General features: G+C 41.6%; 1 protein-coding gene across 4 annotated transcripts in view; it reads left to right on the forward strand.

Annotated features, from left to right (window-relative positions):
* Window positions 1-26,544, forward strand: part of LOC143774425 (potassium channel subfamily T member 2-like) — a 283,326-nt gene extending 256,782 nt beyond the window's left edge. For 3 of the 4 annotated variants that reach the window (XM_077262007.1, XM_077262009.1, XM_077262008.1), the window contains 9 exons: window positions 1,169-1,240; window positions 1,911-2,045; window positions 7,005-7,116; window positions 7,233-7,334; window positions 14,341-14,424; window positions 15,341-15,469; window positions 17,337-17,646; window positions 18,707-18,791; window positions 22,493-26,544. In XM_077262007.1, coding sequence (XP_077118122.1) covers window positions 1,169-1,240; window positions 1,911-2,045; window positions 7,005-7,116; window positions 7,233-7,334; window positions 14,341-14,424; window positions 15,341-15,469; window positions 17,337-17,646; window positions 18,707-18,791; window positions 22,493-22,604 — 1,141 coding nt within the window. In that variant the 3' untranslated portion in view covers window positions 22,605-26,544. Of the gene's footprint in view, window positions 1-1,168; window positions 1,241-1,910; window positions 2,046-7,004; window positions 7,117-7,216; window positions 7,335-14,340; window positions 14,425-15,340; window positions 15,470-17,336; window positions 17,647-18,706; window positions 18,792-22,492 lie in introns of those variants that run through there. The other variant, XR_013215530.1, reaches the window with a different exon arrangement.
* Window positions 26,545-26,746: the final 202 nt, after the last annotated feature.

A 26,746-nucleotide genomic window follows, 5' to 3' on the forward strand; every position in this document is an offset into this window, starting at 1 on the left:
GGGACAAGGGACAAAGGCGAAGAGATAACTGATCATTATTTATATTTCTCTCGGGGGAATTTACTTTTCATGTTTTAGTTATTATTTGCTTGTTCAAATGACATGTATTGGATATGTCCAAGTACTTGGTTTTTGATACTTCCTGGTCTTTATTTGTGTTTTCTCTATTTTCAGAGATGTGTCACACTGGGGTCTGCAATTAGGGTCTATCTACTTTGAATAAGGGGCGCCATTTTGCTTTTCTATAGAGTGCCAACCTTCACGGTCATGAAGGCTTTGATAGGGTTGAACAGGGGCAGACTATTGCATCAATGTTCTACCTACTATAATTTCTCTCGTTACCCCCCTTCTTTTTAATAATTGCCCTACCTTTCCTTGGGACACCACTGAATGGGCTCCACCTAGTGGACAGGCAGGGAACTGCACTACAGCTTCACCTAGTGGATGGGCAGAGGCCACTGTTATAGCCTAATGTAGGGGGATATAGACAGAGGATAGCATTATAGCTTCACCTAGTGGATGGACGGTGGACTGCATTATAACAACCCAGATGATGTGCATATGAAGGCATTATAACTTCACCTAGTGGATGGGCAGGGTACTGAATCATACCTTCACCTAGTGGATGGGCAGGGTACTGCATCTTACCTTCACCTAGTGGATGGGCAGGTTATTGCCTCATGACTTCACCTAGTGGATGGGAAGGATACTGCATCATAGCTTCACCTGGTGGATTGACTGATATCGGCCAATCAGAGGCCAACAGCTGACATTAGTGTGAAGACGTGATGGCGTATGATGCCACTGCCATGCTCCGGCACACCGATGTAAGCTGCTGGCCTCTGATTGGCTGATGTCAATTGCTGGCCTCTGATTGGCTGATGGCTGGCATTGGTGTTGCGGTACATAGTTTGTCTCTGTGCGGCAAAACATTTCAGTTGATTGTGTGTCCCAGGACGCACCTTCAGCTGCAATAAAGAGCTGCCGTCGGCGGACCACGGACCGGGCCAGAACTGTCAGGTGTATATAGTGCCTCATGGGCCGCGCACGGGCCACGTGTTTGTGATGCGTGTACATTGCAGTACACCCTGTATATACAGTGCATATATATCTCAATGTAGGTAAAGAGGCGTAAAGGTTTTTCCATTTTTATCATCTTATCCTTCAGGCCGGACACACAGTTTCTTGAAGCGATCTGCTGGTTCCCTCTTGTCTACTACATGGTGGGATCCATTGACAAGTGAGTAATAATGAGAAAGATATCAGTATTATTTATTATATGGGACCATTACACCATGCATACCTTCGTATCTGCCCAACCTAAAAAATAAAAGGCTTTCTACAAAAAATAGCGCCACACCTGCTCACATGTTGTGTACGGTACTGCAGCCCGGCTACATTCACTCCCGGAGAGAACTCCAGGTCTGCCCCATTCTGGGCTTCACATCCTTAGTCAGACTTTCAGTTAACCCTGACACATCTACCTAGGATTCCCTCCTCATAGGGATCTCAACAGTCAGACTAATGTCTAGCCATTTCTGGCTTATCCTTTCACAATCCCATAAACCAGACTTATGTTTGCTGCCGTATTAATCAGATTTTTCACCACTGCCATATTAATCAGATTTTTCTCTTTTTCTCTTAATTGATCAGATTTATTTAAACAGATAGCACCATTTATTTCACCTATGTTAACAAAGAAACCCTCCAATAACAATAATACACATATATATGTACGGACATATAGTTATTAATTCTAGCACCATCAATCAGAGTATGAAAAATAAAAAAAACCATTCTTACCCACTGTGTCATATGGTTTAGCGCCCCTCCCTGGAAATGCAATACTTTCCTCTACGCAATGTATCATCAGTACTAGATTGGAATCAGCCGTTCTGTTTTCTCCGCAGTCTTGATGACCTGCTACGTTGTGGTGTAAGTTACGCTGCTCACATGGTCGTGGTTGGCGAGGAAAGCTCCATGATTGCAGAGGAAGATTACATGGCCGATGCTCGGACCATAGTAAATGTGCAGACACTTTTTAGGTAAGAGAGTCTCATCTGGTGCTCAAGGTCTCCTCATCACAAGACGCCAATCCACCCCTCACCTCCTCTTCTTACCCTTGCGAGTAAAGAAAAATAATTAGGCAATGAAGTGCATAATCCGCACTGAAAATCAGCTACTGATCTGTGGCATCGGTAGGTTAAATGGATGCAACAGCGCATACACTGAAGAGACAGTGGTACTTTACCAACACTATTTATTTCACTATCTATAAGTACATATGTACAGTATATTGTGGTAGATAGATTCACTCGGCTGCTCATAGAAGTAGACACAGGAACGCTGTCTCTTTAAATGTTCCACTGGTTTATTTAGGTACAACATAAACCATGTCAGGGTTAGCATTTCTGGCCTAAAAACAAAACAAAACAAAACCTATGCCACAGTCTGTGTTGCTGCAAGATCTGCCAGCTCAGGAAACAATAGTATGAAAAAAAGGTCCAATGCTGGAGCATTTTCTAGGTTCATATCACTGAAGCTAATAACCTCTGTGATACATATCTGCCCTCCAGTACTTTGCTAGTGTCTTTGTATATATATACATTTTATTTTTTATTTATTTATTTAGTTATTGTACTCATTTATATAGCGCCATTAATTCCACAGCGCTTTACAGATATTATTGACACTGTCCCCGTTGGGGCTCACAATCTAAATTCCCTATCACTATGTCTTTGGATTGTGGAAGGAAACCGGAGTACCTGGAGGATATGTATCACAGTAGTTTGACAATAAATGGCTTCACCCAACCACTAACCATGAGCGGAGAAAAAGTTTTGATGTTATCATTCATATTCTCTGAAAAAAAGGTCAAGAAAGCAAAAATTCTGCCGGGGAATGTAAACTTTGAGCACAACTGTATATATATGTATTGTAGAGGATTGTACTCACTCAACTGCTTGAGGTAGGCACAGGAAAGCGGTATTGCTCCAATGTCCAGGCAAGTTTATTTAAAGTTCATAAACCGCTCCGGATGGCGAAGGCAAAACAGAGCCTTTTCTGGCACAAAGTGAAAGCAGAAAGTAAAAATTCCATACAACACACACAGCAGATCTGCCCGCTCAGGACTGCGTCTGGTTCTTTAGGCCTTAGCACAGACCAACACAATAGGGATCTACACATCTTCAGCTCCAGACACTGAATGAGACGACACTCGGCCTCCATTTTATCTGTCAAACTACGCCCCTGGGGTTGGGATATGTGAGCAGTCATTCCCACCCATCTCTTATGACTGCTAGTAAAACTCGGCCCTGGAATGGCCCAAATAACTGTCTCAGCACTATATGTGCTGGAGCATGCTTCCGATCTCACATCACGATCTAATAGCCCCAATGTCACATACGGTATCTCCCTTCAAGGGCTCATCTGGCGGATATCTTACAGTATATATATACAGTGGCATGTAAAAGTTTGGGCACCACTGGTTAAAATTACTGTTATTGTGAACAGTTAAGCAAATCGAAGATTTAATGATCTCTAAAAGGCCTAAAGTTAAAGATGAAACATTTCCCTTGTATTTTAGGCAAAAAAAAATATATTTTCATTTTTTTACATTTTAAAAGTTCCAAAATGAAAAATGGGCTGATGCATAACTTTGGACACCCTAGGAGATTTGTGTGCGCAGATAACTTTGACCAAGGTTTCAGACCTTAATTAGGCTCTTACGGTTATGGCTATTCACTATCATCGTTAGGAAAGGCCAGGTGATGCAAATTTCCCAGTTTTGTATAAATCCAGCCTCCACTAACCTTGTGCTACAATACAGCAGCCGTGGGTTCTTCTAAGCAGTTGCCTAGCACTCTGAAAATGAAAATTATGGAGGCCCACAAAGCTGAAGAAGGCTGTAAAGGCCCCGTCTCACATAGCGAGATCGCTAGCGAGATCGCTGCTGAGTCACAAGTTTTGTGATGCAACAGCGACCTCAGTAGCGATCTCGCTATGTGTGACACGTACCTGCGATCAGGCCCCTGCTGCGAGATCGCTGGTCGTGTCAGAATGGCCTGGACCTTTTTTTGGTCGTTGAGGTCCCGCTGACATCGCTGAATCGGTGTGTGTGACACCGATCCAGCGATGTCTTCACTGGTAACCAGGGTAAACATCGGGTTACTAAGCGCAGGGCCGCGCTTAGTAACCCACCCTGGTTACCAGCGTAAATGTAAAAAAAACCAAACAGTACATACTCACCATCTGTTGCCCGTCAGGTCCCTTGCCGTCTGCTTCCTGCTCTGACTGCCGCCGTAAAGTGAGAGCACAGCAGTGACGTCACCGCTGCGCTCTGCTCTCACTGTACGGCGGCACACAGTCAGAGCGGGAAGCGGACAGCAAGGAACCTGACGGGCAACAGATGGTGAGTATGTACTGTTTGTTTTTTTTGGTAACCAGGGTAAACATCGGGTTACTAAGCGCGGCCCTGCGCTTAGTAACCCGATGTTTACCCTGGTTACCCGGGTGCTGCAGGGGGACTTCGGCATCGTTGAAGACAGTTTCAACGATGCCGAAGTCGTTCCCCTGATCGTTGGTCGCTGGAGAGAGCTGTCTGTGTGACAGCTCCCCAGCGACCACACAGCGACAAAACAGCGACGCTGCAGCGATCAGCATCGTTGTCTGTATCGCTGCAGCGTCGCTGTGTGTGACGGGGCCTTAAGAAGATAACAAAGCGGTTTCAAGTTGCCCTTTCCTCAGTTTGAAATGTAATTAAGAAATGGCAGTTAACAGAAACAGTGGAGGTCAAGATAAGGTTTGGAAGACCAACCAAATTCCAGTGAGAGCTGCTTATAGGATTACTAGAGAGGCAAATCAGAACCACTGCTTGACTGCAACAGACCTTCAGAAAGATTTAGCAGACTCTGGAGTTGTGGTACATTGGTCTACTGTTCAGAGACAGCTGCACAAATATGGCCTTCATGGAAGAGTCATCAGATGATAACCTCCCCTGTGTCCTCACCATAAAATTCTGCATCAGAAGTATGCAAAAGAACATCTAAACAAGCCTGATGAATTTTGGAAACAAGTCCTATCGACCGACGAGGTTAAAATAGAAGTCTTTGGCGACAATGATCAATGGTATGAGTAGTAAAATTAGGGCACAGAATTTCAGGGAAAGAACATTAAGCATTGGGGTGGATCAATCATGCTTTGGGGTTGTATTGCAGCCTATGACACAGGGAAGATTTCATGGGTACAGAGAAGAATGCATTCAATTAAATTTCAACAAATTCTTGATGCAAGCATAACACCGTCTATAAAAAAAAAAGATGAAGATGTAAATATTATGGCTTCTATAAATGGATAATGATCCTAAACACATGTCAACATCCACAACAGATGACCTCAAAAGGCGCAAGCTGGAGGTTTTACATTGGCCCTCACAGTCCTCTGATCTGAACATCATTGAACATCTGTGGGTAGACCTCAAAATAGCAGAGGATGCAAGACGACCCAGAATGGATGAAAATCCCTCAAACAAAATGAAAGATTCTTGATTAGGTATAAAAAGCGTTTTCAAGTTGTGATGCTTTCAAAAGACGGTGCTACTAGATACTAACCATGTACGGTGCCCAAACTTTTTCATCGACCCATTTTCCTTTTTGTAATTTTTAGAATGTTAAATTTATCTATCTATCTATCTATCTATCTATCTATCTATCTATCTATCTATCTATCTATCATCTATCTATCTATACAGTATATAATTTTTATTTTTTTTTCCCGCCTAAAATACTAATGAAATGTGTCGTCTTTAAATTTAGGCCTTTTAGCAAACATTTCATCTTTCACTTGCTTAACTGTTCACGATAGCAGTAATTTTGACCAGGAGTGCCCAATTTTTTACATGCCACTGTATATGCAAGTAAGCACTATATTATGGGTAAAAGTAGCAAGAATATAGTATGTTATGACACTATCTGAACACTCGGGCATCACTATCGATATAAGGCCCGTCCCGTTGTAGTATCTATAAGCTCTTCTGATCGCTGCACTGGCCCTAGCGGGGTCACTGGTATTTCCCATTAGGCTGCAAGTTCTAGATATGCGAGTCACTGGGTATACAGTATGGTCGTCACACTAGCTGCCTCCATTCCCCGAAGTATGGCCCCGTCCCACACCCTGAACTGTACATCTACGTTAGAAATGGCCCACTGGAATGGTCCTCTGCTACAGCCAGATCGTGTCCCGAGCTTGGTTCGGATTTGGTGACTGTCTTCTACTGGTGCTGCTTACCGTCTTTTACTGGCGCTGGTCACTGTGTTCTGCTGACGCTGCTTACGGTCTTCTACTGGCTCAGCTCACGGACTTCTACTGGCGTGGGGCATGGATCTTCCTCACAACTGAGGCCTTCTCCGACATCTGACCCTGCCCTGACCCTTCTGTGGCGATGATGGCTCGCAGCACATGATCTGCCTGGTACATGTTCTGGAGCCAACTCCACCCTTCTCAGCGTTTTATAATCACTGGCTGCAAAACAAGTGTCACTTGACCTGGTGTCTTCTTCAATCTCTTCCCTGGGAACATGCACTTCCAGAAACACACTAAGCCACTTAGGTTGGCAAACCTCCGCAACAAGATAGGTCAACCATTAGGCCTAAATTAAGGCCAGTACCCCCAGTACCCCTACTCCTCACCTTTTCAGCTCCACCTAGTGTAATACTAAGCATCTCCTCTTTAATTACTCATTCAATAAAGCTTATGTATGTAATAGGTGGGTCTTTTGTACTTATTTTGTTGAACATGCACTCTTGGGTTACCTACTTCTATAATAATGTCTTTACTTTCACTTTCGCCTTTGACCCGCAGATAGCGGTGTTCACTTGCAGTTACTTAGTTAGGTATCAACTGTACTCGTCTCATCGATTGTTCCCCTCCTTACATCTGAACTTGTTCTTATGTGTATGAGTATATGGAAAGATAGTAAAGAATGTTTCTTCATGCTCATCTTACAGACTGTTTCCCGGGCTGAATATTATCACAGAATTAACACATCCAGCAAATATGAGGTTCATGCAGTTCAAAGCCAAAGACAAATACTCAGTGGTGCTGTCTAAACTGGAGAAGGTAAAGGCCTTAACACTCGTCAGATATCTGTCTGACTGTCTCTCTAATGTCTGTCATCTTCCTATGTCTTCTTCTCCCTTTCCTAATCCCTCCCTCACAGCTCTGTCCTCTCACAGAGGGAACGTGAACGGGGCTCTAACCTGGTCTTCATGTTCAGACTGCCTTTTGCTGCTGGGAAAGTCTTCAGTGTCAGCATGCTAGATACCCTGCTATATCAGGTACGGCCAATAAATCACTGTCCTCCCCACTATTACATTGTACTATTCCTATGGCCTCTCCTACATCTCCTCCTATTACTCCATATATCCTCCCTATATCTCCTCCTATTACTCCATATATCCTCCCTATATCTCCTCCTATTACTCCATATATCCTCCCTATATCTCCTCCTATTACTCCATATATCCTCCCTATATCTCCTCCTATTACTCCATATATCCTCCTATATCTCCTCCTATTACTCCATATATCCTCCTATATCTCCTCCTATTCCTCCATATATCCTCCTATATCTCCTCCTATTCCTCCATATATCCTCCCTATATCTCCTCCTATTACTCCATATATCCCCTATATCTCCTCCTATTACTCCATATATCCTCCTATATCTCCTCCTATTACTCCATATATTCCTCCTATATCTCCTCCTATTACTCCATATATCCTCCTATATCTCCTCCTATTACTCCATATATTCCTCCTATATCTCCTCCTATTACTCCATATATCCCCCTATATATCCTCCTATTACTCCATATATCCTCCTATATCTCCTCCTATTACCCCATATATCCTCCTATATACCCTCCTATTACTCCATATATCCTCCCTATATCTCCTCCCATTACTCCATATATCCTCCCTATATCTCCTCCTATTACTCCATATATCCTCCTATATCTCCTCCTATTACTCCATATATCCTCCCTATATCTCCTCCCATTACTCCATATATCCCCCTATATCTCCTCCTATTACTCCATATATCCTCCCTATATTTCCTCCTATTACTCCATATATCCTCCTATATCTCCTCCCATTACTCCATATATCCTCCTATATCTCCTCCTATTACTCCATATATCCTCCTATATCTCCCCCTATTACTCCATATATCCTCCTATATCTCCTCCTATTACTCCATATATCCTCCTATATCTCCCCCTATTACTCCATATATCCCCCTATATCTCCTCCTATTACCCCATATATCTCCCTATATCTCCTCCTATTACCCCATATATCCTCCTATATCTCCTCCTATTACTCCATATATCCCCCTATATCTCCCCCTGTTACCCCATATATCCCCCTTATATCTCCTCCTATTACTCCATATATCCTCCCTATATCTCCCCCTATTACTCCATATATCCTCCTATATCTCCTCCTATTACTCCATATATCCTCCTATATTTCCCCCTATTACCCCATATATCCTCCTATATCTCCTCCTATTACTCCATATATCCTCCCTATATCTCCTCCTATTACTCCATATATCCCCCTATATCTCCTCCTATTACCCCATATATCCTCCCTATATCTCCCCCTATTACCCCATATATCCTCCTATATCTCCTCCTATTACTCCATATATCCTCCTATATCTCCTCCTATTACTCCATATATCCTCCTATATCTCCCCCTATTACTCCATATATCCCCCTATATCTCCCCCTGTTACCCCATATATCCCCCTTATATCTCCTCCTATTACTCCATATATCCTCCTATATCTCCCCCTGTTACCCCATATATCCTCCTATATCTCCCCCTATTACTCCATATATCCTCCTATATCTCCTCCTATTACTCCGTATATCCCCCTATATCTCCTCCTATTACTCCATATATCCTCCCTATATCTCCTCCTATTACTCCATATATCCCCCTATATCTCCTCCTATTACCCCATATATCCTCCCTATATCTCCCCCTATTACCCCATATATCCTCCTATATCTCCTCCTATTACTCCATATATCCTCCTATATCTCCCCCTATTACTCCATATATCCCCCCTATATCTCCTCCTATTACTCCATATATCCTCCTATATCTCCCCCTATTACTCCATATATCCTCCCTATATCTCCTCCTGTTACTCCATATATCCCCCTATATCTCCTCCTATTACTCCATATATCCTCCTATAGCTCCTCCTATTACTCCATATATCCCCTCTATATCTCCTCCTATTACTCCATATATCCCCCTATATCTCCTCCTATTACTCCATATATCCTCCCTATATCTCCTCCTATTACTCCATATATCCCCTCTATATCTCCTCCTATTACTCCATATATCCTCCTATATCTCCTCCTATTACTCCATATATCCTCCTATAGCTCCTCCTATTACTCCATATATCCCCTCTATATCTCCTCCTATTACTCCATATATCCCCCTATATCTCCTCCTATTACTCCATATATCCTCCCTATATCTCCTCCTATTACTCCATATATCCCCTCTATATCTCCTCCTATTACTCCATATATCCTCCTATATCTCCTCCTATTACTCCATATATCCTCCCTATATCTCCTCCTATTACTCCATATATCCTCCCTATATCTCCTCCTATTACTCCATATATCCCCTCTATATCTCCTCCTATTACTCCATATATCCTCCCTATATCTCCTCCTATTACTCCATATATCCTCCCTATATCTCCTCCTATTACTCCATATATCCCCTCTATATCTCCTCCTATTACTCCATATATCCTCCTATATCTCCTCCTATTACTCCATATATCCTCCCTATATCTCCTCCTATTACTCCATATATCCTCCTATATCTCCTCCTATTACTCCATATATCCTCCCTATATCTCCTCCTATTACTCCATATATCCTCCCTATATCTCCTCCTATTACTCCATATATCCCCTCTATAGCTCCTCCTATTACTCCATATATCCCCTCTATATCTCCTCCTATTACTCCATATATCCCCCTATATCTCCTCCTATTACTCCATATATCCTCCCTATATCTCCTCCTATTACTCCATATATCCCCTCTATATCTCCTCCTATTACTCCATATATCCTCCTATATCTCCTCCTATTACTCCATATATCCTCCCTATATCTCCTCCTATTACTCCATATATCCTCCCTATATCTCCTCCTATTACTCCATATATCCCCTCTATAGCTCCTCCTATTACTCCATATATCCCCTCTATATCTCCTCCTATTACTCCATATATCCCCCTATATCTCCTCCTATTACTCCATATATCCTCCCTATATCTCCTCCTATTACTCCATATATCCCCTCTATATCTCCTCCTATTACTCCATATATCCTCCTATATCTCCTCCTATTACTCCATATATCCTCCCTATATCTCCTCCTATTACTCCATATATCCTCCCTATATCTCCTCCTATTACTCCATATATCCCCTCTATATCTCCTCCTATTACTCCATATATCCTCCCTATATCTCCTCCTATTACTCCATATATCCTCCCTATATCTCCTCCTATTACTCCATATATCCCCTCTATATCTCCTCCTATTACTCCATATATCCTCCTATATCTCCTCCTATTACTCCATATATCCTCCCTATATCTCCTCCTATTACTCCATATATCCTCCTATATCTCCTCCTATTACTCCATATATCCTCCCTATATCTCCTCCTATTACTCCATATATCCCCTCTATATCTCCTCCTATTACTCCATATATCCCCTCTATATCTCCTCCTATTACTCCATATATCCTCCCTATATCTCCTCCTATTACTCCATATATCCTCCCTATATCTCCTCCTATTACTCCATATATCCCCTCTATATCTCCTCCTATTACTCCATATATCCCCCTATATCTCCTCCTATTACTCCATATATCCTCCTATATCTCCTCCTATTACTCCATATATCCTCCTATATCTCCTCCTATTACTCCATATATCCTCCTATATCTCCTCCTATTACTCCATATATCCTCCCTATATCTCCTCCTATTACTCCATATATCCCCCCTATATCTCCTCCTATTACTCCATATATCCTCCCTATATCTCCCCCCTATTACTCCATATATCCTCCCTATATCTCCTCCTATTACTCCATATATCCCCCTATATCTCCTCCTATTACTCCATATATCCTCCTATATCTCCTCCTATTACTCCATATATCCTCCTATATCTCCTCCTATTACTCCATATATTCCCTCTATATCTCCCCCTATTACCCCATATATCCTCCTATATCTCCTCCTATTACTCCATATATCCTCCTATAGCTCCTCCTATTACTCCATATATCCCCTCTATATCTCCTCCTATTACTCCATATATCCTCCCTATATCTCCTCCTATTACCCCATATATCCTCCCTATATCTCCTCCTATTACTCCATATATCCCCTCTATATCTCCTCCTATTACTCCATATATCCTCCTATATCTCCTCCTATTACTCCATATATCCCCTCTATATCTCCCCCTATTACCCCATATATCCTCCTATATCTCCTCCTATTACTCCATATATCCTCCTATAGCTCCTCCTATTACTCCATATATCCTCCCTATATCTCCTCCTATTACTCCATATATCCTCCTATATCTCCTCCTATTACTCCATATATCCTCCCTATATCTCCTCCTATTACCCCATATATCCTCCCTATATCTCCTCCTATTACTCCATATATCCCCTCTATATCTCCTCCTATTACTCCATATATCCTCCTATATCTCCTCCTATTACTCCATATATCCTCCCTATATCTCCTCCTATTACTCCATATATCCTCCTATATCTCCTCCTATTACTCCATATATCCCTCTATATCTCCTCCTATTACTCCATATATCCTCCCTATATCTCCTCCTATTACTCCATATATCCTCCCTATATCTCCTCCTATTACTCCATATATCCTCCCTATATCTCCTCCTATTACTCCATATATCCCCTCTATATCTCCTCCTATTACTCCATATATCCTCCTATATCTCCTCCTATTACTCCATATATCCTCCCTATATCTCCTCCTATTACTCCATATATCCCCTCTATATCTCCTCCTATTACTCCATATATCCTCCTATATCTCCTCCTATTACTCCATATATCCTCCCTATATCTCCTCCTATTACTCCATATATCCCCTCTATATCTCCTCCTATTACTCCATATATCCCCTCTATATCTCCTCCTATTACTCCATATATCCTCCCTATATCTCCTCCTATTACTCCATATATCCTCCCTATATCTCCTCCTATTACTCCATATATCCCCTCTATATCTCCTCCTATTACTCCATATATCCCCCTATATCTCCTCCTATTACTCCATATATCCTCCTATATCTCCTCCTATTACTCCATATGTCCTCCCTATATCTCCTCCTATTACTCCATATATCCTCCCTATATCTCCTCCTATTACTCCATATATCCCCCCTATATCTCCTCCTATTACTCCATATATCCTCCCTATATCTCCCCCCTATTACTCCATATATCCTCCCTATATCTCCTCCTATTACTCCATATATCCCCCTATATCTCCTCCTATTACTCCATATATCCTCCTATATCTCCTCCTATTACTCCATATATCCCCTCTATATCTCCCCCTATTACTCCATATATCCCCTCTATATCTCCCCCTATTACCCCATATATCCTCCTATATCTCCTCCTATTACTCCATATATCCTCCTATATCTCCTCCTATTACTCCATATATCCTCCTATATCTCCCCCCTATTACTCCATATATCCTCCCTATATCTCCTCCTATTACTCCATATATCCCCTCTATATCTCCCCCTATTACTCCATATATCCCCTCTATATCTCCCCCTATTACCCCATATATCCTCCTATATCTCCTCCTATTACTCCATATATCCTCCTATATCTCCCCCCTATTACTCCATATATCCTCCCTATATCTCCTCCTATTACTCCATATATCCCCTCTATATCTCCTCCTATTACTCCATATATCCTCCTATATCTCCTCCTATTACTCCATATATCCTCCTATATCTCCCCCTATTACTCCATATATCCTCCTATATCTCCTCCTATTACTCCATATATCCTCCCTATATCTCCTCCTATTACTCCATATATCCTCCCTATATCTCCTCCTATTACTCCATATATCCTCCCTATATCTCCTCCTATTACTCCATATATCCCCCCTATATCCCCTCCTATTACTCCATATATCCTCCTATATCTCCTCCTATTACTCCATATATCCTCCCTATATCTCCCCCCTATTACTCCATATATCCTCCCTATATCTCCTCCTATTACTCCATATATCTCCCCTATATCTCCTCCTATTACTCCATATATCCCCTCTATATCTCCCCCTATTACCCCATATATCCTCCTATATCTCCTCCTATTACTCCATATATCCTCCTATATCTCCCCCCTATTACTCCATATATCTCCCTATATCTCCTCCTATTACTCCATATATCCTCCCTATATCTCCTCCTATTACTCCATATATCCTCCTATATCTCCTCCTATTACTCCATATATCCTCCCTATATCTCCTCCTATTACTCCATATATCCTCCCTATATCTCCTCCTATTACTCCATATATCCTCCCTATATCTCCTCCTATTACTCCATATATCCTCCCTATATCTCCTCCTATTACTCCATATATCCCCCCTATATCTCCTCCTATTACTCCATATATCCTCCCTATATCTCCCCCCTATTACTCCATATAACCTCCTATATCTCCCCCCTATTACTCCATATATCCCCTCTATATCTCCCCCTATTACTCCATATATCCCCTCTATATATCCTCCTATATCTCCTCCTATTACTCCATATATCCTCCTATATCTCCCCACTATTACTCCATATATCTCCCTATATCTCCTCCTATTACTCCATATATCCTCCTATATCTCCTCCTATTACTCCATATATCCCCCCTATATCTCCCCCTATTACTCCATATATCCTCCCTATATCTCCTCCTATTACTCCATATATCCTCCTATATCTCCCCCTATTACCCCATATATCCCCCCTATGTCTCCCCCTGTTACCCCATATATCCCCCCTATGTCTCCCCCTGTTACCCCATATATCCCCCCTATATCTCCCCCTGTTACTCCATATACTACCTGTGTATATGACAGGTCTGTGTATTACTGACGCCTCTTTCCTCTCCACCATGCAGTCATTTGTGAAGGATTACATGATCTCCATCACTCGTCTCTTGCTGGGTCTGGATTCGATGCCCGGCTCTGGTTTCCTGTGCGCTGTAAGTTCGCTCTTCTGGCTTTGCAGCTCTGGATGTGGTTTAAATCCAGTCCATTTATATTGGTTTCATCTTTATTAAAGGGGTTGTAGACAGAATAGGGGGTCACTGACTGATCGCTTGGAGTTTGACCACTGGTATCTGCACTGTGGGAGGAACACAAGGACCCCGTCACTTTTCCAGCCACATGTTGCCTACCCTTGTAGTGCCACCTACTAGGAACTTTAGGAACTTTTTGGTCCTGATAGTTATGGAGCTCACAGAACACGTCGGTGGTCCTCAGGGAGCCGTGCTGTACTGGTAGTTCTAAATGTTTGCCCTTCACAATCCTAGGAAAACCACAGCTCTAGGAACAGAATATTATGTGATGAAGGACGACTCAAGGACTTAGCCATTAGGGCCCCTGCCTGCTTCCTGCCCGGGGCCCCACTGATGTTACATAGAAGATAAACTATGAAGGGGGAATCAGCCGCCTGATGTTCTGGGGCCGACTTCGTCTTTCGTCTTTCATGATTTTCTATTTTCCACCATCGTCCATGCCCTGGGCAAATCATGTTCTGGCGATTCCCAGAGCAATCACGTCCAGAATCCCAGTATTCAGGCGAAACTCTGATATGGAAATGAGCTTTATAATCAAGAGTCAAAGGTTTATGATAAAATCCATCATGTGCAAAACTATAAAACAAATCTATGCAATAATAAATATATGTATATACTGTACGCATATAGGTGCATGTGCTAAACGGAGCCCCTCGTATACCCTGCAGGACCAGTGACTGATGGAGGTTCCCCCCCTCCCCGCGTTCTATCATTTATAATATGTAATGTTGTGTGATAAGAACATATTCACGCTTTATGTTACTCTGCTCCTTGATGGGGAAACTGAGCGTTGGCGTAACGTTTTCTGGTTCCTACACAGCTGCAAGTTACAGAAGAAGACCTGTGGATCCGATGCTATGGTCGCCTGTATCAGAAGCTGTGCTCCACTACTGGAGACATACCCATTGGAATTTTCCGCACCGAGACACATGTGTTGCCGACTTCAGAGGTACACTGGTGCCTCTTTGTGTTTTCTTAGTAAATTTTTTTTGCTTTTGTGTGCACTCATTGGCCAAAAATGGGAAAGCACATTTAGGACTGACAACAGGACAGTGAGAATCAGAATGATTTAGGTTTTGATGCCTTTAAGTGAGGGCTGAGCTGCAACACCAGTTATAGTCACAGTATAACACCGGGCACGATCACAGTCCAGTATCAGTCAGCACTGGCCATGGAGACAGTGCAGCATCTGGCATCCATCACAGTGCAACCCTGGGCACTGTCACAGTGCAGCACTGGGCAGGGTCACAAAGAAGCCGAGGGTAGGGTCATAGTGCAGCATCAGGCACGGTCACCATGCAGCACCTGTCACAGTGCATACCAGACACAGTAATAGGGCAGCCCAGTACAGGGCCACAGTGCAGCACTGGGCAGGCTCACAGAGCAGAACTGGGCACTGTCACAGTGCAGCACTGGGCAGGGTCACAAAGCACTCCAGGGCAGGGCCATAGTACAGCATCAGGCACGGTCACCATGCACAGTAACAGGGCAGCACCTGTCACAGTGCATTACCTTGCACAGTAACAGGGCAGCCCAGGATAGCGCCACAATGCAATACTGGGCAGGGTCATAGTGCAGCACTGGGCAGGCTCACAGTGCAGCACCTGATGTGGCCACAGTGCAGCACCAGGCAAGGTCGCAGAGTAGCACTAGGCAGGTTCACAGTGCAGCATTGGGCAGACTCACAGTGCAGCACTGGGCAGGGTCATAGTGCAGGGGGTTTTTTTTAAATGCAGCCATAGGAAAGATTTTTTTTTTTAAGATGGAAAACCCTTTAAGTTTATGTGTAGTACTATGATGCCGTGCAATGCACTTATTCTTCTGATACATAATGCGATTCACTCAGCAGATAAATTATGCTACTCAGTGCTAAGATAAGTCATCCACCAGCTCAACTAAATAGTGCACATAGTACTCAGATATATAGCTCTATAAAGATAGATAGCGCAGGTGCCCAGATAAATGATGCCACACAGTGTGCAGATGAGTAGTGCCACAAAGTTTTCAGTTAGTGTCATACAGAGCTGAGATAAATGGTGTAATGCAGTGTGCAGATGAGTAGTACCAGGTACAGTCTTATACAATTTTCAGATAAATAGTATCATACAGTGCTAAGATAGATAATATAAGTGTTCAGATAAATAATGTTGCACAGTGGTGTACTGATGAATGGTGCCACTAAGTCATCAGATAAATAATGTAACACAGACTCTAGGTAAGTAGCGGTAAACAGTGCTCAGATACATAGTCCTGTACAGTGCTTAGATAAGTAATGCCGCACAGTGTACAGATTACTAATATCACACAGTCCTCAGATAAACTGTCATACAGAGCTCAGATAAATTGTGCCACACCGAGTACAGATTTATAGTGACATAAAGTGCTTGGATGCGTAGTCCCATACAGTGCTCAAGTACATAGTCCCATACAGTGGTCAAATAAAACAGTGGCACCATTCTACAGATAAGTAATACACGTGTGGCCCATATTTAGTGCTGGTATACTGCTGTCCAGTGATACATAACAGTGCCCGGGTAGGGAACACATCAGCCAGATTAATCTCACATGGATCATCAGTATGTTGCCCCTATGTGCTGATGTAGTTCTACCACTATAGGGTGACATAGACTGGAGGAAGTAGCGTATACTGATAACATAGCGCTTTATTTTGTCCCTTTTCCGTATACTGCTTTTTCACTCTGTTTCTGCCTCCTGCTGGACTGATGTGGCTGATCCACTTCATGATGGCACATGTTGTCCGGCTGTGTAATGACCATTTTTGATTGTTATTATGCCCCTCATGCTTGTCCTTCTAGTCACAGGTCTCTATCAGCGTGGAAGACTATGAAGACACAAGAGAAAGCCGCTGGGGAGACACCATCCAAAGCCGTGGGCCCCATCGCAACTCTACATCCAGCGACCAGTCCGAGCATCCATTACTGCGCAGGAAGAGCATGCAGTGGGCTCGCAGACTGTCTCGTAAAGGAGCCAGGCAACCTGGGAAGTCGGCGTCAGAAAGGATTAGCCAACAGAGAATGAGTCTGTACAGACGCTCAGAACGCCAGGAACTCAATGCTCTGGTGAAGACCAGAATGAAACATCTGGGTCTCTCCACTGCAGAGTACAGTATGTGACCCATATTGTCTACTTGTGACAAAAATAGAGGACCATGTGTCCCCACCACAGCAGAATCTACAGAGGGGGAGGAGATATGCTATACGGAGACTACTCCTCCCATCACAGGGTGATACCCGGCTGAGTAGTTATGTGACATGGAGTCTGCTCCTCCCACCACAGGGTGATACAGTCAGGAAGGAGGAGCTATGTGACATGGAGTCTGCTCCTCCCCCTGCAGGGTGATAGGAGGGAGGAGCTATGTGACATGGAGTCCGCTCCTCCCACTACAGGGTGATACAGTCAGGAGGGAGGAGCTATGTGACATGGAGTCTACTCCTACCACTACAGTCTGATAGGAGGGAGGAGCTATGTGATATGGAGTCTGCTCCTCCCACTACAGGGTGGCAGTCAGGAGGGAGGAGCTAGTCACATGGAAACTACTCCCATCACAGGGTGATACCCGGCTGAGTAGTTATGTGACATGGAGTCTGCTCCTCCCACCCCAGGGTGATACAGTCAGGAAGGAGGAGCTATGTGACATGAGTCTGCTCCTCCCCCTGCAGGGTGATAGGAGGGAGGAGCTATGTGACATGTGTATGCCCCTCCCACCTCAATTTGGCACAGTCAGGAGGTAGTAGCTATGTGACATGGATACTACTCCTCCCACCATAGGATGATACAGTCAAGAGGGAAGAGCTATGTGACATGGAGACTACTCCTCCCACCAGAGGATAATACAGCAAGAGGGAGGAGCTATGTGACATGGAGACTACTCCTCCAACCACAGGGTGATAGGAGGGTGGAGCATTGTGACATGGAACCTGGCTCTCGCACCACAGGGTGATACAGTCAGGAGTAAGGATCTATATGAATGGAGTCTGCTCCTATAAGACAGGAGGGAGGAGCTGTAAAACATGCAGACTCCTCCCACCACAGGGTGGTAGTCAGGAGGGAGGAGCTATATGACATGCAGACTCCGCCCACCACAGGGTGATACGGTCAGGAGGGCGGAGCTATGCACGTGTTGTCTGCTGCTCTCACCACAGCATTTATTTCTCTTTTTCTACAGTGGACATTATGGACACAGATAACGCCTTGTCATATATCCTTATAAATCCTTCCCCAGACACCAAGCTGGAGCTCAATGATGTGGTGTAAGTATATTTCATCTCTCCGGCTCTCATGTTACCTCCATTATTTACCCCGGCACAGTGACTGCTCCCTACTGGGGTCTGCGCCTCATCCTGCACCTTGTCTCAGTCACTTGTCCCTTCTGTGTCCTCGTCAGCAGGGTTCCCATAGACCGGGTCTCCAGTAATAAAATATTGACAATCTATCCTAAAAACTGACAAAAATCCTTCATAACCAGCTTTATAAATCCCAGATTTCCCTGGATGTCACCAGTCACTTTTAGAAAGTGGAATTTTGTATTCGCAAATATTTTCCAATTTGTGCAGTTGTCGTCTTCTGAGGAGGCGGGGGTCTGATGTGTCCTCATTGTATGCTGTTACTCCCCATAGTCTGGCACTGTCCACATTAGTCATCTGCAGATGTTCCTCCCCGCTCTCATTACACCATGTGCTGCTTAGAGATCATCTTCCCTTTCATAATTTCCCATTGATCCTCTTCACATTCTCCTCTTGCATTTTTCTATGACATATTCCGTCTTGTCTCGGCGTTGACGTTGTGTCTTCTGCTCCCTGCGGTTTCTTGGCATTTCATTGTATCTCTAGAAGAGCTGTCCATCTCACTAATGTTCAGGTGTCAGGCAGACTCTCCTTAATGTCTCCCCGTAATGTGACTTCATTGTCCAATTGTCGCTGTCTTCTCTCTGTTTTCTCTATTCTGTCTTCTCTTTCCTGGTCTGACAGATTAGGTCTTTCCTCTGGTACATTGAGGATCAGAGAAGAGACTGAATGTAGTAAAAAGCAATTATCTCAACTGAGATGAACATAACCAGTGATTAATCTCCAGCAAGGAACATGAGAATGAGCAAAATTATAATACTGCCCCCTATGTGCAAGAATATAATTACTATAATACTGCCTCTATGTACAAGGATATAACTACTATAATACTACTCCTATGTACAAGAATATAACTGCTATAATACTGCCCCTATGTACAAGAATATAACTACTATAATACTGCTCATATGTACAAGAATATAACTACTATAATACTGCTCCTATGTACAAGAATATAACTACTATAATACTGCCCCTATGTACAAGAATATAGCTACTATAATACTGCCCCCTGTGTACAAGAATATAACTACTATCATACTGCCCCTATGTACAAGAATATAACTACTATAATACTGCTCCTATGTACAAGAATATAACTACTATAATACTGCCCCTATGTACAACAATATAACTACTATAATACTGCCCCCTGTGTACAAGAATATAACTCCTATAATACTGCCCCCTATGTGCAAGAATAGAACTACTATAATACTGCTCCTATATACAAGAATATAACTACTATAATACTGATCCTATGTACAAGAATATAACTACTATAATACTGCTCCTATATACAAGAATATAACTACTATAATACTGCCCCCTATGTACAAGAATGTAACTACTATAATACTGCCCCCTATGTGCAAGAATATAACTACTATAATACTGCTCCTATATACAAGAATATAACTACTATAATACTGATCCTATGTACAAGAATATAACTACTATAATACTGCTCCTGTGTACAAGAATATAACTACTATAATACTGCCCCTATGTACAGTAATATAACTGCTATAATACTGCCCCTATATACAAGAATATAACTACTATAATACTGCCCCTATGTACAGTAATATAACTGCTATAATACTGCCCCCTATATACAAGAATATAACTACTATAATACTGCCCCTATGTACAAGAATATAACTACTATAATACTGCTATGTACAAGAATGTAACTACTATAATACTGCTCCCTATGTACAAGAATATAACTACTCTAATACTGCCCCTATGTACAGTAATATAACTGCTATAATACTGCCCCTATGTACAGTAATATAACTGCTATAATACTGCCCCCTATGTACAAGAATATAACTACTATAATACTGCCCCTATGTACAAGAATATAACTACTATAATACTGCCCCCTATGTGCGAGAATATAACTACTATAATACTGCCCCCTATGTACAAAAATGTAACTACTATAATACTGCTCCTATATACAAGAATATAACTACTATAATACTGATCCTATGTACAAGAATATAACTACTATAATACTGCTCCTATATACAAGAATATAACTACTATAATACTGATCCTATGTACAAGAATATAACTACTATAATACTGCCCCCTATGTACAAGAATATAACTACTATAATACTGCCTCCTATGTACAAGAATATAACTACTATAATACTGCTCCTATGTACAAGAATATAACTACTATAATACTGCCCCTATGTACAAGAATATAACTACTGCAATGCTGCCTCCTTTGTACAAGAATATAACTGCTATAATACTGCCCCTATGTACAAGAATATAACTACTATAATACTGCCCCTATGTACAAGAATATAACTACTGCAATGCTGCCTTCTTTGTACAAGAATATAACTACTATAATACTGCTCCTATGTACAAGAATATAACTACTATAATACTGCTCCTATGTACAAGACTATAACTACTATAATACTGCCCCTATGTACAAGAATATAACTACTATAATACTGCCCCTATGTACAGGAATATAACTACTATAATACTGCCCCTATGTACAAGAATATAACTACTATAATACTGCCCCTATGTACAAGAATATAACTACTATAATACTGTTCCTATGTACAAGAATATAACTACTATAATACTGCCCCTATGTACAAGAATATAACTACTATAATACTGTTCCTATGTACAAGAATATAACTACTATAATACTGCCCCTATGTACAAGAATATAACTACTATAATACTGCCCCTATGTACAAGAATATAACTACTATAATACTGCTCCTATGTACAAGAATATAACTACTATAATACTGCTCCTATGTACAAGAATATAACTACTATAATACTGCTCCTATGTACAAGAATATAACTACTATAATACTGCCCCTATGTACAAGAATATAACTACTATAATACTGTTCCTATGTACAAGAATATAACTACTATAATACTGCCCCTATGTACAAGAATATAACTACTATAATACTGCCCCTATGTACAAGAATATAACTACTATAATACTGCTCCTATGTACAAGAATATAACTACTATAATACTGCTCCTATGTACAAGAATATAACTACTATAATACTGCCCCTATGTACAAGAATATAACTACTATAATACTGCCCCTATGTACAAGAATATAACTACTATAATACTGCCCCTATGTACAAGAATATAACTACTATAATACTGCTCCTATGTACAAGAATATAACTACTATAATACTGCTCCTATGTACAAGAATATAACTACTATAATACTGCCCCTATGTACAAGAATATAACTACTATAATACTGTTCCTATGTACAAGAATATAACTACTATAATACTGCCCCTATGTACAAGAATATAACTACTATAATACTGTCCCTATGTACAAGAATATAACTACTATAATACTGCTCCTATGTACAAGAATATAACTACTATAATACTGCTCCTATGTACAAGAATATAACTACTATAATACTGCTCCTATGTACAAGACTATAACTACTATAATACTGCCCCCTATGTACAAGAATACAACCACTACAATACTGCTCTATATATTTAGATGGATAAAATGTTTCTTATTCTCTGTAATAACGGGACATCATATATTTTCCAGTTACCTCATACGTCCGGATCCATTGACTCTTGCTCCTAATAATGCCCGTAAAGCAAGCGTGACACGATCCGAAGGTACGATATTTGACACAAAGGACAGCACTCACCTATGAAACCTCATCATCTCGCTTGCTGAAAGAGACCTTTGAATGTGAGATCAGAAGACAATAAGTATCCGAGAAACCTCAAGGAAGCTGAAGATCTCATGCCCACCATGATTGCATCGCTGTGTCCCACCAAATCTCAAGGATTTGCGCACAGGGCTTCTTGCTTATCACATTCTTGCTTCAGCTCCATCTAGACTGTTCTTTTACTTCTCTGGTTCCATGACTATTTTGAGGAGGAGGACGGGGCAGTGTGCAGTGGAAAGAGATCTTAGGTGGGAGGTCCTATGTGTTGACCATCCAGTTTTCCAACAAGCCAAGTAAATTATTGTGTATGCTCAGGTGTAAAGTTGTCCTGCCAAAGGAATTCTGGGAGTTTTATTATAAAAAGTATAATAGAGGATAAAGTACAGGGAAGGGGGGTACTAGTATAGTAATTCGTGATGGCACAGTTCTGCGGCCTTATGTTCCATCTGTCCAGTTATTAGAATTTGCCAAGTGTTATTGTGGATTTCTCTAGAACCTCAGTTTTATTTATTAATGACAAACCTTAGGGTGAACATTCCCCTTTTTTTTGTGACTATTGTTTTATATCATGAAGCTGCATGATTTCCTGTGCAATATTTTCCTACTTCCTGGTTTTAGAGTGGGCGGAGCTTAAAACAAGTCTGTTCAGCACAGAGAGGCAGTATACTGTATAGCAACTTGAACTTACTGTGGTCTTCACACCACAAGAATGTAGTAATTGCAGTATCAGTCTCCCCAAAATGCTTCAGTTATCTTGCAATTGTAGACACTTATCATAGTTTACAAAAAAGAGAGATATGAAATGACCTATTCATCTCAAGGGTCACGATTTTTAATTTGCACAGTCCTGATGTGCCTAAATTTCCTTTAAAGGGGTTTTATCGGATCAGTAAAACACAGCTGCTTTCCTTGAGAAACAGCAGCACTCCTGACTACTGGTTGTGTCTGGTATTGGAGCTTAGCTTCTTTACAGTTAACGAGACGATTTCCAACACTTTACTACCCTTGTGGGCCATTATTGGCCCAAAAATTTAAAAGAAATGTCCACAAACTTCATGTCGTACTATACTTGGATCCTAAATATGATCTGGTCTACAGGGTACTGCAAGAAGATTTAGCCTAAAATAAGCCATTGTTTGTCTGTTGGCTTAGATGTAATTAGTTTAGATCATTTTGTTTGTAGGGATGGTCGGTCTTATTATACACAGAGTGATATATATATTTTTGCATAACTTCTGCAATAAAATAGTCTGAGATTTCAATGTTGCGTGCTAAAAAGAATCTTAAGAGCAACGGGTTTAGATACACCCAGACTAAGGTTCCTTGGACCCACCGGAGGAAATGGACTGAAGATATACAGAACATGGGAGTCCTAAACATCATTGGCTATTTGTGAATTCACCTACATGGTATAGACCCTAGGGGCAAGATATCATCTTCTGTGTCGAAGCCTGGTCCATGGAAAGGATCTTCTGGAGGCCCAGTTGGACACTGTTGAACCTTCTGTCGCCTTGTATTCATATGTACACAAATGAGCCCATAAGTCGTTATTGGTGACATCATGGTCCTCCTCTGGGCATTCGGGAAATCAAAAAACTACTTGTTTGTCTATGTTCAGCTTCAGTAGTGCCAATTGTTGACTTGTCTCTTTGTTCCCGTGTACATCTACTGAACTGCGTCACTCGTCTCGGTGCCATTTCTAATGTTAAAGCGTTGCTAGTCTGTCTGTACCTTTTGTTACCGAGGTGCCAAGTGCTGAAACTGAATGTCTTCTCTAGTGGTATTGCACACTGTTTTTACATAAAGCCCTGGAGGTGTCATGCCATATTTCCGATGTACAAAACTAGGTCTTCTGAAAAAAAAAGATCATTGGTCCCCAACCTGTTATGGTCTCAACCAAGTTATGGAAGGTGAAGTGGTCGGTATACTACTGTTGTTCTTTATCTGAGCCAATTAGGAGGTATTGTTGGATGGTGACCCCTGGGACTATGGACAAAATTTTGTTCTTAATAATGAACACGTTGATGTTTAATCAAGATATGGGTCATGCTTGTTGTGTAATGCCCTATCAACATATTTTTGCCATACCTTGATTATGCCCTTATAAAGTGGCAATTAGGTATCCAGAAGAGTCCAACATCTTAAAAAAGGAACTTCTAAGAGGATGATGGTATATTGAGACTATCTTCTATTGGATTGGGCATGGTCAACCTGTTGATGAAGACCTATCAAGAAAAGTACATGCAGAATTGGCCAAAAGTCATGGAAAGGGTGTGGAAGGGGGACACAAACAACATACACTTCTGTACTAGATAGCAAAACTTTGTATATTCTCCACTCCTATGACGACTCTCTATTCTAATGAATAGCTGAAGAAAGTTATGTGCCCACAAGGTCTTTTTCAGGCGCCGCAAACATTGAACATAATGCGCAGCAATTTTAACTGTTTGAAGGGAATTTATCAGTGGGCTCCACCCTTGTAAGCTGTCTATATGGGCATGCAGGTCATAGAAAGTTGAATAATATGATATCTTGATATCTGCCACTCATTGTCTTATTCGAGAGAAATACCCACTTTTCATAATATGTAAAAGAGGTGTTAAGATCTATGGGCCGGATACTGATCTCCATGAGAATCTGCCTCCATAGCTTATTTTAAATCAAAAGGGGAATTACCACTGTGAGCCTTCTAATAATTGATAGTCTGCTCATAAACACCCACAGCTCTGCAGTGAGAGCAGAACTAACATAATACCATAGAAGTGAATTTTGTCTCATTACAAACACATTTGCAGCAGCAGTTTTCCTCTTATAGTGCTTTAGCTTCTATCTCACAGGCAGCCAGTTTAGGGAGCAAAGACAGTACAGCTGAGCTGACAGCAATGTGAGGAGACAATTGCACATGTATTAGTTGTGTTTGTATTGAGACAAGGTTCATTTTTGCTGTACTGTGTTGGTTATAATCAGGCACAGCTCTGCAGCAGTGATGACCACACTGAGAGGATAACTGCTGCTGCAAATGTGTTTGTAATGAGACATAATTCACTTCTGCTGTACTGTTAGTTCTGATCTCACTTTCAGAGTGAGCTGTGTGTGATTATAAGAGCAAAGTGTCACTTATTACATGATTCACACTGGTAATGCCTCTGGAGGCAGATTTTCAGGGAGATCCATAACCAGCCCATAGATCTTAACAACTTAATTACATATTTAGAAAAATGTGGATTTCTCTGGAACAAGTAATCGTATCATATATATCAGCGTATCATTTTATCGAACTTCTTTTGACCCGTATGCCCATATAAACTGCTTAGGAGGATAGATCCTAAAGATTTTCTTTTAGGGTTTGGAAACCGTGAAGCCGTTATAAGGCATCACATATTCTTTCGGTGACTTCGTTTGGAAGCCGTCTGCTCTCCGTAGTTGAAAATATTGAGCAAACCAGCAGCAAAGCTACTTTCGGAAACAGAGTTTGCTGAACTTGTAGGTCTAAGTTGAAGACCCCTCTTTTTATTGGGGTTGAATTGGTCCAAGGTCTATGGAAAGGGTGAGGAAGCACAACAAAAATATTTGTCCCCTTTGTCCTGGGTGGCAAAACATCCTGTTCTTGGTGGCAACAATATGATGAGCCCTTTGGCCTACGTGTCCAACAACCAACCCCATGAGAGCAGCCAATTCTGATCTTTACTATGTGTCTCACTTTTGATACAGATATTCCTTGTCCAAAAACAATGTTTGAGGGCACATTGGCTTGGCCTAAGAACACAAATGTGTGTACCATTAGCTACTGGTTGGGGTTCACTGATCTGTTCAGTCCTAGGGATCGCTGAAAATCTTGTGCTTAATATATGTTAAGGGATAATTATCCCAGTCTATAACACTGTGACAAAGGACTGTAAAATAAAGAATAATGGATAAGCTCCCCATGTCTCCTCTTATTTTGTCACATACACATTTGCCTCAGTTTTGTCCGGGTGGTCTTACTCACCTGGTCAGGGATTTATTACATTAAATGTTTCCAGGTTACCCTTGATATTCAACGGCATATGGAATATGCAGCAAAAATTGAATTCTTCTGAAGATAAAAGGGACCCAGCTCTGAATGGTCCGTACTCTTTGGTGTG

This window comes from Ranitomeya variabilis, chromosome 5 (genome assembly GCF_051348905.1).
Source record: "Ranitomeya variabilis isolate aRanVar5 chromosome 5, aRanVar5.hap1, whole genome shotgun sequence".
NCBI classification, from domain to species: Eukaryota; Metazoa; Chordata; class Amphibia; order Anura; family Dendrobatidae; genus Ranitomeya; species Ranitomeya variabilis.